General features: G+C 42.8%; 1 protein-coding gene across 1 annotated transcript in view; it reads right to left on the minus strand.

Moving 5' to 3' along the window:
- The window catches only part of DEPDC1B (DEP domain containing 1B), a 77,072-nt gene that overhangs the window by 19,019 nt on the left and 42,680 nt on the right, over window positions 1-15,373 (minus strand). The window contains exons 5-8 of the mRNA XM_040977578.1: window positions 10,492-10,619; window positions 9,688-9,818; window positions 7,148-7,195; window positions 2,155-2,295 (exon numbers count right to left, since the gene is read on the minus strand). Coding sequence (XP_040833512.1) covers window positions 2,155-2,295; window positions 7,148-7,195; window positions 9,688-9,818; window positions 10,492-10,619 — 448 coding nt within the window. The remainder of the gene's footprint in view (window positions 1-2,154; window positions 2,296-7,147; window positions 7,196-9,687; window positions 9,819-10,491; window positions 10,620-15,373) is intronic.

Genomic DNA, 15,373 nt, shown 5'->3' on the forward strand with positions numbered 1-15,373 from the left:
GTTGCTTCACATTTACACCAATGTCCAACTATTCCAAGACCTTGATTTTCTGTGATAAAAACATAAATACTGCCTCTCTTGTGGCTTAGGTTCTCGTCTTTGCATACGCCAGGAGCCCGTATAGGTGTCATTTGTATCCCAGCTGTTCCACTTGCCTTCCAGCTCCCTGCTTGTGGCCTGGGAAGGAAGAGACTGGTCCAAAGCCTAGGGACCCTGCACCCAAGTGGGAGACCTGCAGGAGTCTCCTGGCCTCTGGCTTCAGATTGGCTCAGCTCCAACCATTGTGACCACTTGGATAGTGAACCAGGGGATGGAAAATCTTTCCTTCTGTCTCTCCTTCTCTGTAAATCCAACTTTCTAATAAATAATAAATAAATATTTTTAAAAATCTTTCTCTTTGTATCTCCTCTATGTAAATCTGCCTTCCCAACTGAAACAAACAAAAACATAAATTCTAATTCTTTTTCTTACCACTTTTTCTTACCCATAAGACTATCTACAGCCTCTAAAAAAAAGTTAGGGGGCTCAGGCCCAGCACGATAGTGTAACAGTTAAAGTGCTCACCTTGATCATGCCGGGATCCCATAAGGGCGCCGGTTCTAATCCTGACATCCCCGCTTCCCATCCAGCTCCCTGCTTGTGGCCTGGGAAAGCAGCTGAGGATGGCCCAAAGCCTTGGGACCCTGCACCGGTGTGGGATACCTGGAGGAAGCTCCTGGCTCCTGACTTTGGATCAGCTCAGCTCCAGCCATTGTGGCCACTTGGGGGAGTGAACCATCGGACAGAATATCTTCCTCTCTGTCTCTCTTCTTCTCGGTATATCAGTCTTTCCAATAAAAACAAATAAATCTTTAAAAGGGGATGAGGGGGCTAGCACTGTGGCAGGTTGGCCAGTTCTAGTTCCAGCTGTTGCAATACTGATCCAGCTCCCAGCTGCCACCCCTGGAAATGCAGAAGATGGCCCAAACACTTAGGCCACTGCACCCTTGTGGGAGAATTTGTAGAAGCTCCAGGCCCCTGGCTTCACCCTTGCCCAACATTAGCCCTTACATCCATTTGGGGAATAGTCTAGCAGATAGAAGACCCCACCTCCCAACTCTCTTTCTTTCTCTCTAATTCTGCCTCTCAAATAAATAATTTTTAAAAATTGGTCATATACTTAACCCAATATGTATAAAAGAAACAAATACTGAGTTATGCCTGTAGGTCTTAGCTCTGTGTATATTGCTTGTCATTGGCAGTGAACCTGTTAAGCCTTCAAATCCAAAGAATTTGGCTATGAGATCAGGTACCTTCTCTACATGTTTCTTATCTTCTGCTATAATATGGCATCATTCATACTGTCCAAGACAAAATAGGAAGGAGGAAGAAAAGGGACGCAAAGGGAAATAACAGGAGCATGAAGGGAAGGAGAAAGACTTACTAATCCTTACCTACTAAAATACAAACAGTATGCTAATTCCCACAAATTTACAAAACAAGTAAGAAACCCACACTGTATCTTGACCTTTGAAGCAAACACTTTGGTAAGAACACAATAACACTTAATAAACACTGAAGGTCTGATTTCCAAGAAGAAAAGAACAACATTAGAAAGACCTATAACAAGAACATCTGTTTCTTTTCTCAGTGTAAATTTGTTTCTTTCACAGTGTAAATTCTAAAGTACAAACTCACTTGCAGAATACCAAAAAGTTTTAGGGAATGAAAAATTATTATATTTATTTTACATGTCTCAGGTAATAATCCTCCACAAACCTCTTCTTCTATAAAAAGAAATTCGATTTCTAAATGAAAATATACCCCCCTCACTTGACTATTCATAAAGTCATACTCAGAGTAATGGATTCAGTCAAGAAAAGCAAACACCACATTTATATTCTTCTTTGCCAGCAAAGACATACGCTTTTGTATAATAGCGACATGCTATATATTATTTTTAAAGAAAAAAACCTACTAATCCTTACTTTGAGGTTCATAATAGAACCTAACCATTTTCTTTTACTCTCTAGAGCAGAGCTCCAGCTATGCCACGCATCCTAGTTTTATTGTAAAAATTCTGTAAGCTGCAGCTAACAAGAGCGTCGAGATAATGAAAAATGCAACGATTCAACATCAATAACACAGAGACTTGTTCATTATATCTCAACTTACCTAATACGTTGACAAAAGCATCAAAAAGATGAAATGTGAGTAAAGGCTCCTTCAAGTGACCATAGTAATCTGCTATGGTTTTAAATACATCCTTTTCAAATCCCAAGTACATGGGCTGTTTCAAATCTGAACAGTTGGGCCCTGTTTTAAAAAGAGAAAGAGAACCATTAGTGGAACAATTATCTCTAGGTATGAGCCTTTGTGCATATGTGTGGTGTGTACAGATATTCAAAGCACTCAGACACTCAAGGCACACAGAAAGGTGCCACGGGGAGGCAGCATACATTTTGCTCATATGATACACTGCATGTCAAAATTGAGCTTTCCACTAAAACAATGATGAAAATCACCAGTTTCCATTTTGAAAGCAATCTATCTTTTGTCCTTTCAAAAGTCACTTTTAATACATGTTAAGAATAGCTCTCTTGGAGGCCCAGTGCAGTGGCGCAAGTGGTTAAGGTCCTCGCCTTGCACGCCTGGGATCCCATATGGGCGCTGGTTCTGATCCCGGCAGCCCTGCTTCCCATCCAGCTCCCTGCCTGTGGCCCGGGAAAGCAGTCAAAGACGGCCCAAAGCTTTGGGACCCTGCACCCGCATGGGAGACCCTAAAGAGGCTCCTGGCTTCGGACCGGCATAGCATCGGCCGTTGCACTCGCTTGGGGAGTGAATCATCGGACGGAGGATCTTCCTCTCTGTCTCTCCTCTCTGTATATCCGCCTTTCCAATAAAAAAAATAATAATAATAAAAATAAATCTTTATAAAAAAAAAAAAGAATAGCTCTCTTTAAAATAGTCTGTATGTTCCTAATCTTAGTAAAGAAGGCTGACCCAGGAGATGGGTCTTTGGCCTACTAGTTAAGACACTGGTTAGGACAGCTGTGTCCTTGTCAACTTCTCGTTAATGCAGACCATGGAGGGGAGCAGTGATGACTGAAACACTTGGGTCCCTACCAGCCAACACAGTCAGCAACACCTGGATTGAAATCCTGGGTCCCAGACAAATGCCATCCCGTCCCGCTCCATTCTAGTCACTGCAGCCATGTGAGAAAGGAGCCCACAGATGGAGCTGCTTGCTCTCTCCCTTTCTGTGCTCTGCCTATCTCCCTCTTCCTTTCACTGTATCTCAAACAAACAAAAAGTTTAAATAACTTTTCTAAAGTTGAATAGATTAACAACATGTGTAATGATAAGCCATATTTTAATTATTTCCTTATTGCTGTGTTACAAAGTCATATAGTCAGAATTGAAGGAAATAATCAGTTTTTGCCTCCATCTATTCCAGATTTATAAAAACTCAAACTAATCTTTAAAAGATATTCTTGGGCCCGGCAGCGTGGCCTAGTGGCTAAAGTCCTCGCCTTTAACGCCCGGGATCCCATATACGTGCCGGTTCTAATCCCGGCAGCTCCACTTCCCATCCAGCTTCCTGCCTGTGGCCTGGGAAAGCAGTCGAGGACAGCCCAAAGCTTTGGGACCCTGCACCCACGTGGGAGACCTGGAATGAAGTTCCTGGATCCTGGCTTCGGATCGGCGCAGCACCGGCCATTGCGGCTCACTTGGGGAGTGAATCATCGGACGGAAGACCTTCCTCTCTGTCTCTCCTCCTCTCTGCATATCTGACTTTGTAATAAAAAGAAATAAATCTTAAAAAAAAAAGATATTCTTGAAGGTATTTTACAGTTTGTCTTGTTAATGCATTCTGATAAAGACTTTCCATTTGATCCTCAATAAAACATCAAAAGCTTATCAAGTATAATCATACTAAACAGTGGGAGCAACCTCGGAAACCCTGAATTAACCTGGACTCAGCTATAATCCAGAAACAGAAGGGCAACAAATGCTTGCTGGCACCAACACTGTGGCAGTTTGATTCCTAGCTACTCTGGTTCCAATCCAAATGCCTGATGATCACATCTGGAGAGACAGCAGAAGATGACCCAAGCATTCAGGCCCATGCTAACTACATGGGGAACCAGATGGAGTTCCAGGCTCAGAGCTTCAGCCTGACCCAGCCCTGGTTGTGGCAATCATTTGGGGACTAAATCAATGGATGGAAGACCTCTTAATCGTTGTCTCTGTAACTAGGCCTTTGAAACAAAGCAAAGAAAGGAAGGAACAAACGAAAGAAGGAAGGAAGGAAGGAAAGAAAGAGGGAAGAAAGGCAGGAAGGAAGGAGATAGACTCGCCACAGAGTAGAGAGCAAATGCTCCCAAAATTAAAACACAGATCCCACATTTACATTGCTAAGTTGATAGACTGAGTGAGTTATCTATGCCACAAGGAAAACGGCAAGTGGTCCCAAGAACAGTTCAGTCATCCATGTCTCCTTCCACGACAACATGGCAGAAAGGAGTGCAGCCACACTAGCAATTCTAGCCAGACAGATCCCTACCCCAGGAGACCAAAGAAACAGCCAAAGACACATCATACAGAAATTCTTCCTACAGGGTCACTGCAGCTGAAGAAAGGGAATAAAGTTTAAAGACTGACTGATTGATAAATTGACTGATTGATTTTAAAAGCAGAGGAATTGAAAGGAAGAAATTTTCCTGGGACACAGCTTGCATCTGGATCACTCGCCAAACATCTGCAGAAGTCAGATCTGGGGCAGGCAGAAGCTGGGAACTCCATCTATGCCTCCCACGTGGGCAACAAGGCCTCGGGCAACAAGCAAGACACAGATGTGTATGCACTCCAAGGAACCCAAAGAGATGGATCTCCAAGATCCAAAAGAGGTGGAACTACAAAGCAGAACTGAGCAAAAATACAAGAAACAGACCTGAAAAGATCATGTACTCAGTGCCTGCTTCTGTGCCTGGCAGACAACTGTCGTGGGGATCTGGATTCACTAATGCTAAGACGGACCAAGAAAAACTCATGACTCTGAAAAACTCCAAGGAAATCCTAAGATACAGCAAGAATTTGGAAAAAATAGTTATTTTATAAAACTATGCATAAGGTTGCCCTTGGCCTCTGCCTACCATTTCTTTCCTTTGGTGTATAAATATCTCTAAGGTTATACCAGTGATTCCTAAGCATTGTATGTAAGAAACATTCCCACCTTCCAATACCTCCTCATGGTACAACACTGCCTCCCCCGTGTGAAGATATTGCCTGTATACCAATGATTCCAGTTATCCTAACCTTTCATTGAAAAATGTATGATTTCACATGTACGTCAAGTTTGAGGGAAGAACCATACTCTTCACACTTCACTTCTGTCATCACAGGAAGTTCAACAACATCAATATATCATAGTATATACTTTATAGCATATTATAGTCTAGATTTATTCCACAATTTTCACTCATTCCCAGCTGATCAACTTTCATATCCTGGATTGGTAAGAGTTCAGAAATGGGTAATTTAACTTGCCATTTACACCTCCTATCTCATCACTGTCAAATCTGGCCAAAGAAATCATTTAGATGGAATTTACTTCAAATGAATGAGCACAGAGAATAAAGCACTGAGACTGAAATACCAGGACCAGTTGGCAGGAAGAACCAGAAGTCTTCTCACAAAAACACCTGCTAACCATTAGAACCCATTTGTTGAGTTAAGCATCCTGATAATCCGCAGAAAAACGAGTGGTAGTGAATGACTGTAGTAACTCTTTGCTTTCTGTTTTTATGAATGAAATGGCTATCATGTGCCTATGCAAGATGGTGTAGGTTCAGGAAAATCCTCATCAGGACTGTGACCCAAATTACTGCAACAGTCCTTGGTTCTACACGTGCAGGTGCTGCTCACGCAAAACCATCCCTGTGAGTGGGCCACATCAGCTTCCCAGAACATTTCTCTCCCATTTAAACATGGACTCACGGAGGTGAGCATCCAGCCTACTGGTCAGACACCACTTCACGGAGGTGAGCATTCAGTCTACTGGTCAGACACCACTTCATTGAGGTGAGCATCCAGCCTACTGGTCAGACACCACTTCACAGAGGTGAAGAGTCCAGCCTACTGGTTAGACACCACTTCATGGAGGTGAGCATCCAGCCTATTGGCTGAGGCATCCACAGTCCACAGCAGCGCAGCGAGCCCCAGCTACTGACTCTGGCTTCCTGTGACGCGGACCCTAGCGGCAGTAGTGACAGTTCAAGGTCAGGTCCCTAACCGCACAGGAGTCCTGGGCTGAGTTTCTGGCTCGGGGCTTCGGTTCAGCCCAGTCCCCATCACTGGGAAACAGAGTGAGTCACCCCACGAGAGCTTAATAATACAACTATCTCAAAATCTTCATGGAAAGTGTAAGTAATAGAAATAAAAGACAAGTTTATGTTGGTGCAAAAAAACTGAAATACATCCATATAAAAGTTCTTCAAACAGCTCATTAGAAAAGAAGTGTTATGAAGACATCTATGAAGGAACTCAAAACAATTTTTAAACCCAAATAATTCATATCATTAGAGAGAGAGAGAGAGAATGAGCTCCCACCCCCTGGGTTACTCCCAGATACCACCAACAGCTAGGATGGGGCTGAAGCTCGCAGCCAGGACCTCGTGTGGCTCCCCTCTGTGGCCGGTAGGAATCCAGCTATTGGAACCTCAGTACCAGCAGGCAGCACCATCATCCACTCTATCCACATCAACTTTCCCAAGAACTTTCAATTCCATTTTTCCAAAAACTTTTCAAAGTATCCTTACTTGCATACACTTTAGAAATCAAAATTTAAGTTCCAGGCACGAACACCTGTATATTTTAAACAGACAGCTATCTGTTACATTACATGTACGATTAGCAGCCTCTCGTAATGAATGCAGTTTAGCTGTGGTATCACTTCACTTTCTGGACAGTGGAAGCACTAGCATTGTTCAGTACCTCAGCCCTCTCACTAAGGCACAAATCCATGACTAGCAGCCCAATAGTCTCGAAGCAATGAGCTGCTGCCCTCCCAGGTGTCAAGTCCATGTTCAGGCTATTGAGCACATTTTCTAACGCAAGGTATTAGAATCTGTTAATTGCATAACATTAGCACATAATTAGTACTTACAATTTGCCAGGCACTTCATAGCTGACAGTACCCAATGAGGAAGTTCTTCTGCAGGAAAATGAGACAAAAGGGGAGATGTTTAATTCCACAGAACTCTAGAAATTTGAATCACAAAAATAGCTGGTATCATAAGAATACATTATTCCACCTTCCATGACATCTGGAGTCTGGGACTCGGCACTGGGGGCTGCCAGAGCAGGCCTGAGCGCACGCACAATTTTCAGTCCCAAAGGCAAGGTGGGGAGGTGGGAGGGAAGAGTCCAGATTGGCAAATGTGTGGGTTAGTTCTGGAGGGGGCACCCTGGGTACGGCTGAGACAACCTTAGCTCACTGGCATGTGCAACAGCCAGGCTGGAGTGCAGATCATGCCAGACAAGGCTATCACTCACTTCATAGTGGTGTGCATGAGCCAGGGAGGGGAGCAGACAGGGCAGCACTAGACTGCAGCACCCACCAGCAAGAGTTGTGGCTGCGGGTGGGTCAGAACAAGCCAGGCTGCAGCTTCTGATGGCAAAGGCCAAGATGGGGGATGGGCTACGCCACGCTGGGTCATAGCAACCTCTGGCATGCACAAGAACTGTGGCTGGGAACAGGCCAGGTTGGGGAGTTAAGGGACTGGGTCATGGTTCCTTCTGCATAGCATGAGAGACTGAATAGGGATGGCGATCTATGCTGGACATGACTGCAGTGTTCCTCAGCACTGGTGTGGACTGGGTCTGGGTTGTGCCAGACTGGGCTAGGCTTCAGCACCCACTGGTGCTCATGAGAACCAGAGTGAGTGCCAGGTCCATTTGTCCCAGAGCTGGGGAGGAGCAGGCGAGGGGAGGAGGATCTGAGGGTTCCATGGGGCCTGGCCCACCTGTGCAGAAGATGCCAGATCCATGTGCCCTGGGGCAGGAGTCCCAAGGGGCCCAGCTCACCTGGCCTGGGTCCTTAGGCCCACCTGTGCAGTGGATGCCAGATCCTTGAGCCCTGGGGCAGGAGTCCCAGGGGACCCAGGTCGCCTGGCCTGGGTCTTAGGCCTGCCTGCATGATGAGTACCAGGTCTGTGTGTCCAGGGGTGGGTATCTGGTGGGACCTGGGTTGCCTGGCTTCTCCCCTTCTCTCCTAACTTCCCCCAGATACAGGAAGAAGAAATTGAAAATTTGGAAACAAAATGGTCTCACCCACTTTCCACTAACCCTCGATCCTTCCCATCCTGATAAACTATGTAAACATGATCAAAAATAAAAACTGAAACAAAGAATTTGAGTTAAAAAAACATTGAATTAAAGGATGAAGAAATTCATCCAATTCTAGTCCAATATTTACCCATACGAAGGGAAGTTTATACGAAGGATTGTGGTCCACTGAAAATATCACTATTTTCTCAAATCAAAAGTTATATTAACAAAACATATGCCTGGAATGAAATATTACATAGCATTCCATAAATATGCAGAATTTTTTGTGCCTGTTAAAAATTGTTTTTGGTCCCTTGTCACCCACATGCATGGGAGACATGCATGAAGTTCCTTGCTCCTGGCTTCAGCCTGGCCCATAAATAGGAACTTTTAAAAAAATTTTTGTTCAAAACTGTGGCCTACTCAAAGCTGCTGCAGCCATTTGGAAAGTGAAGCAGTGAATGAAGAGTTTTTTCTTTCTGTTTCTCAGGAACTCTGTCTTTTAAATAAATAAATCTTTTAAAATTGTATTTACAAAAACTCAGGGTAGGTGACTGCTAAACGTCTTTGCCCCTAATTCAAAAGCTGATGTCCCAGAAAAAGACATGCAAAATTAAAGGACTTTCAACACTTAAAAGAGCACACATCTTAAAATGAAACAGCATGGGGCCCGGCGCGGTGGTGAAAGTGGTTTAAGGTCCTCGCCTTGCACGCCCGGGATCCCATATGGGCACCGGTTCTAATCCCGGCAGCCCCGCTTCCCTTCCAGCTCCCTGCCTGTGGCCCGGGAAAGCAGTCGAGGATGGCCCAAAGCTTTGGGACCCTGCACCCGCGTGGGAGACCCGGAAGAGGCTCCTGGCTTCGGATCGGCATAGTATCGGCCCATTGTGGTCACTTGGGGAGTGAATCATCGGACGGAAGATTTTCTTCTCTGTCTCTCCTCTCTGTATATCCGCCTTTCCAATAAAAATAAATAATAAAAATAAATCTTAATAAAAAAAAAAAAAGAAACAGCATGAACCAAGATTATCTCAGGAAACCTGACACAAGACATGATATAACTGAAAAGCTACATTTCAACAGTGAAAAGTTAGTTTAACTGTGGTGCACCTGAAAACTGCTCCAGACTCTGGGTCAGTAAGACGCACACTCACTGCTCAGACCCTTCCCTGGCCCTAGCTAACCTCAGGGGGCATGTTACTGAGACCGTCATCCCTGGACATCCACCTTCCTATGACGTGTTCTTAAGGCAAACAACTCACCACAGAGGCATCAGAAAGAGAAAAAAGGATTCCTTCAGGAGATGGGGTAACTCATTCAGCATGAAGGGACAGGTCCCACGGCAGCTGACGCATGCTGTGGCGTTCAGGCACTCACTTGACTTGTCGTCGAGGACGACGACTCCCTGCTTGCTGACGCTGTACACGTTATGGATGATGAACTTGGCGTTGACGAGCTTGATGTCTAAAATGTCTTCCAAGGAGTCGAGACCAAGGATTTTCCGTAAACTGAGAAGGTAAAATACTAAATCAATATTATGCTACAGTTTCACTATTCACTTAATAATAATAATAATAACTGCCAAAGAACACTATTTAAACACATTATTTTCAACCAATCTGTATGAAGCTACGGTTATACATGAAAAAATATCCTATCATCATTTGTAAGCTGCTTCTCTGACTTGCATGACATGACGCCATGAAGACCAAGAAAATTATGTTTAGTTTTATCTTTTTTTAAGATAACACGGCTTTTTCATTTGTTATATTCATAGTCTTAATGACCTTAGTAAATTAAGTGCATAATTAAATTTACTATTTAAAAAACCAAACAGTAGCTTTTCTAATGATGGGAAATGGCTACCAGTACATTCCAGTAAGAAAAGCTGTTTTTGCTGCTAATACCATGTTCTTTAATTATACTGGTGCCACATGAATTTTTTAGGAGATCAATTTTTCCAGTATGAATTGCACGAGGTTTAAAATTTGAGAAAGTTTAAGAAGTTTTAACTATTATATAACAGGCAATTAGAACCCCAGAATTCAGTAGAACTAGTCTGTCTAAGCAACACAACGGTAAACAAGGCAAAGTTGGGATCCTTACATTGTTACAGAGTAATGAGAAAGCAAAAAAGACAAAAAAAATCACTAAGCTGCTGACCAACGCCAAGATACATACTAGGACAGTGTCATTGACTTCCAGATCTCCTCCACATTGGCCTCGGTCAGCTGTCTGCGGTGCACCAGTCGGCAGGCTGGCACCTCTCCAATGGCGATGCTGTGACGTTTGTACCACATCTCAGAATTCTAGCGGGAAGCGGGGAGGAGGGAAGGGAAAGAGAAGGGACAGAAAGAGGGAAAACATACTTCAATACAAAGAGGCTTAATTTCCTGGGAAACATCTTTGTCTATTTATAATTTGATTTACAGTAATTGGGGAATACTCATTTTCTTCACATATATCTCAGAGAAGGAAAGAACGGCTCATAAAGATTGGGTCATATTACAAATGAATATTCATGAGTTATGAAAGAGCTATGGTAATATGCATGAAGCTAAGTGGAATTTTCCCAGTGGGAGTTCCAACTAATCAGTGAAGTGGCACTGAACCAGAGTTTTCTTAATCAAAATTAAGTGGAGGAATATCCCACTAAAATGTCCAAATTGACTATTTAACATGCAGTGCTTTCAGGAGCTACTTTTTCACAAGCAAATATCAAATAAGTACAGTGTTGAAAAGCAAGGCCCAGATCTCAGGCACTTGTTTTTTGACGAAATATTGATTGCAGAAGAAATTCATGGACCACATGGATACGTGAAAAACTAAGCATCTAAAATAAGTCTGCTTGCTTTTGAGATTGATTTACTTTTACTGGAAAGACAGATTTACAGAGAGAAGAAATAGAAAGATCTTCCATCTACTGGTTCACTTCCCAAATATTCGCAACAGTTGGAGCTGAGCCAATCGGCAGGCAAAAGCCTGAAGCCTCATTCGTGTCCTCCATGTGGGTGCAGGGTCCCAAGGCTTTGGGCCATCCTCGACTGCTCTCCCAGGCCACAAGCAGGGAGCTGGATCAACCAGGGAAGGGAAGCAGAGCAACCAGGACACATAGTGTGCCCTTATGACTTGTTCCTAATTGCAGGTACAAGATTAGCCAGTTCAGCTATTAGGCCAGCCCCAGGTATTTCTTTTTGAAGCCAGACATATAAATTAGTACATTTGCCTAGCAAATTCACTTCCAAAATTTATTCTAAAATATGTTATTTAAATATTTACATGGAAAGGTATTAGTTACTACAATGTTTACAAATTGAAAACTGAAATCACTACTTATATTTAACAGCAAACGACTAAAATGTAAAAATGTAAAAAAGATCACTTTTACATTAGACATGATATAGATACTAAAAATTATGCCAACTGTTTAGTAGCATCAAAAAATGGACATAGTACATTGTGTTTCAAAAGAACCTTACATGGTCTCATTTTAAAAATGTGCATGTTTGGGAATCAAGATGGCGGAATAGGGTAAGGACACATTTAAATGGATGGAAAAGCATTTAATCAGGATGAAGCAGAGAGGACACATTCCAGGAAATAGGAGAGGAGAGAGCAACAGCAGAGGGGTACCTGGAGACTGACAGACACAGGAAAGCAGCAAAAACAATGGTGTGGTGTTGCAGTGACTGATACCCCAGCAGCATCCAGCTAATGGCGATCTGAACTCCACCAGCAGCCAGAACTCCACAAGCAACCAGGTGGGAAGGGATTTCCACTGGGAACTTGGGAGGTGAACCCAAAGAACCATCTGTCCTGCTGGTCTTTGATTTGACCAGGAGCAGAAGCAAAGCAGCAGATCCCAGATGGGCAGTGCGAGAACAGGGTGAATTTCACAGCCTAGTCAGCCCCCTAGAGCCGAATTGGGTGCCATTTTGCTTAAGGAGGCAAAGGCAAGGGAAAGGACTGAACATAAACTGAGCTGGGAGTGATCTCATTTTTGACTCAGTGAACTGCAACAATTAGGCATCCTACAGGTTCCACCCAACACAAGTATGGGTAGCCCTCAGACTTGACAGCCAGAAGATCAAGAACTCTAGTAAGTTGCCATTTTGTACGGTGTGGCAAAAGTTTAGGACTACAGAACACAACAGTGAACTGTACATGTGCTGAGCTAGCAAGAACTCACCGAGTTCAGTGAATTGTACTGGTCCCACAGGCAAATAATACCAACTCTGGCATTGTACAGATCAAAATAGTTCCATGTGGCACCCAAATCTAACATTCAACAGGTTCCGCCAAGATCAGTACCACCAACAACCTAGCTATATAGGACACCTGTGTCTCCCTAATCCTGGGACCTGCTCCAAACGGAAGTGGGAGCAAGCTTGCAGAAACAACAATGCAACTTCAGCACGATATCACAGGAGTGGAGACTGGTAAGCCAGGAGCTGGGGCCACAAAGAACATGGTGAAAAACTAACATAAGAACCCAGACCTGGAACTTGCTGGAGGGAGCAGCACAAGTGGCTGCAAGCAAAGAGCTGTGTACCAATGGGAATAAGTAAAACCAAACTGTAGACCTGTGGGTAACACAGCTTAGAAATGTGCCCCAAGGAGAAGAATCTGATAACTAGAAGTGCAATGATCAAGAGCAAAAGAAGACACAAAGGCAAAATGATTATTATTGAAGACTCCCTTGCAAAGGAGCAAAACCCAATGCCAACCTCAGAGTTCACTGAGGAAGACATCGAGAAATCAGAGACACAGAATTCAGGAAACTCATTATAAAGCTTCTCATCAACAATGAGAAGCACATACAAGAGTTCAAAGAATTTAAGGAATATCTAACACAAGAAATAGCAGCAATAAAGCAAATCAAGGCTGATGTATCAGAAATTAAGAACACAGTAGAGCAAATTAAAACTATGGTGGAGTCTCCAAAATAGAATGAAGCAAGCAGAAGAAAGAATCTCAGAATTGGAAGATATTTCCTGTCATCAGGAGGAAGCAAACAAAAAGCTGGAAGCAGAGCTGGATCAGGCCAAAAAAAGTATTCAAGAATTGAAAAAACTATTAAGAGGCCAAATATATGAGTTACGGGAGTCCCGGAAGGTGCAGAAAGAGAAACTGGGTTTAAAAATGTATTTAATAAAATAATAAAGGAACATTTCCCAAATCTATACAAAGAATTGAAAAACAACATCCAGAAGGGGCACAGAACTCCCAACAGGCTTGATCAAAAGTGATCTTCACCACAACACATGATCATCAAGCTCTCTTCAATCGAACATAAGGAAAAGATCCTTAAATATGCACGTGAAAAAAAATCAACTGACATATAAAGAAACGCCAATTAAACTCACAGGAGACCTCTCATAGGAAACTCTATAGGCAAGAAGAGAATGGAGTAACATATTCCAGATTCTAAAAGAAAAAAATTGTCAGCCTAGGATAACATATCCAGCAAAGCTTTCTTTCGTCTTTGAAAATGAAATAAAATTCTTCCACAGTAAACTGAAGTTAAAAGAATTTGCCTCTTCCAAACTTGCTCTACAAATGATACTTCAAGAGATTCTATTGACAGAGAAGAGAAATAGCACCAAACAAAACCAAAGGCAAATGGCAAGAACATCCCAATAAAATGACAGGACCAAATTACCACCCATTCATATTAACCTTGAATGTAAATGGCTTAAACTCATCAATCAAATGTTGTAGATTATTAGACTGGATTAAAAAACAAAATCTGGCCCGGCAGCGCAAGTGATTAAGGTCCTTGCCTTACACACCCGGGATCCCATATGGGCGCTGGTTCTATCCCGGCAGCCCCGCTTCCCTTCCAGCTCCCTGCCTGTGGCCCGGGAAGGCAGTCGAGGACGGCCAAGGCTTTGGGACCCTGCACCTGCGTGGGAGACCCGGAAGAGGCTCCTGGCTTCAGATCGGCATAGTATCAGCCCTTGTGCGCACTTGGGGAGTGAATCATTGGACGGAAGATCTTCCTCTCTGTCTCTCCTCTCTGTATATCCGCCTTTCCAATAAAAAAAAATAATAATAAATAAATCTTTAAAAAAAACCCCATCTATTTGATGTCTAGAAGAGACATATTTCAACCAACAAAAACCAGCGGAAGCTGTATCTCATGGATTTTGATGTTTTTGTTTTTGTTAGTTTCATCTCTTCAAAACACTTTCTTCTGATTAAATTATTCAATGACTCATATTATACAGTAGCCTCATTTTCTTCAAGAAGGTTCTTGATTTTCATTTTAATTTTTTCAGCGACACATTAGTCATTCAGTAGCACGCTATTTAACTTCACGGTGTTGTTAATTTCTTTTTTTTCCTGTTGCTGACTTTGTTTTGTGGCTTTTCATTTAAGGAGATGTGTAGTAGCTGTGTAATGGAGACTCTCATATCTAGTAACATGTTGTTTAACTTCATGGCATTGTAAATTTCTATTTTTCTTCCTATTGTTGATTTTGTACTGTGACTTTTCATTTAAGGGGATGTACAGTAGCTGTGAAATGGAGACTAACATATCTAGATATGAGGATACAATGTCGTATGCATCTCTATTTCCAGACAAAGATGGACTTACAATGAAACTGTTTACTGTATCTTGACAATAGGATGCTGGACTCTGCCATTGTCCATGCCCGCAATGATGGACATATGACTGTGTATGAAGAACTATACTTTAGTAATGATATAGAGGAACTAGGTTGGGGGGCGAGGAAATTGGAGGGGGATATGGGAAATCCCAGGAATCTATGGAACAGTATTATAAAATAATAATAATAATAAATAAGTAAATAAAAAGAAAAAAAAAGAAAGTGAGTGGTAGAGGAAGAAATTCTTGCTATGTAATCTTGTAATGAGTTCAGGTCCCACTCAGGATGCTCTCGCTGGTCTCTATGCTCGGTAGCTTCAGAGATGATACCCCAGCTTCTGGGATTATTATATTCATTTCCCCTTTCGATTCTACCTCCAGCATCCCAGATGCCAAAATGAGCCAGCTTGACCACACACACACACTCCTCATTCTCTCATGGTTCATGTCA

This window comes from Ochotona curzoniae, unplaced genomic scaffold (genome assembly GCF_017591425.1).
Source record: "Ochotona curzoniae isolate NIBS_2020 unplaced genomic scaffold, NIBS_Ocur_1.0 contig_2754, whole genome shotgun sequence".
Classification (NCBI taxonomy): domain Eukaryota; kingdom Metazoa; phylum Chordata; class Mammalia; order Lagomorpha; family Ochotonidae; genus Ochotona; species Ochotona curzoniae.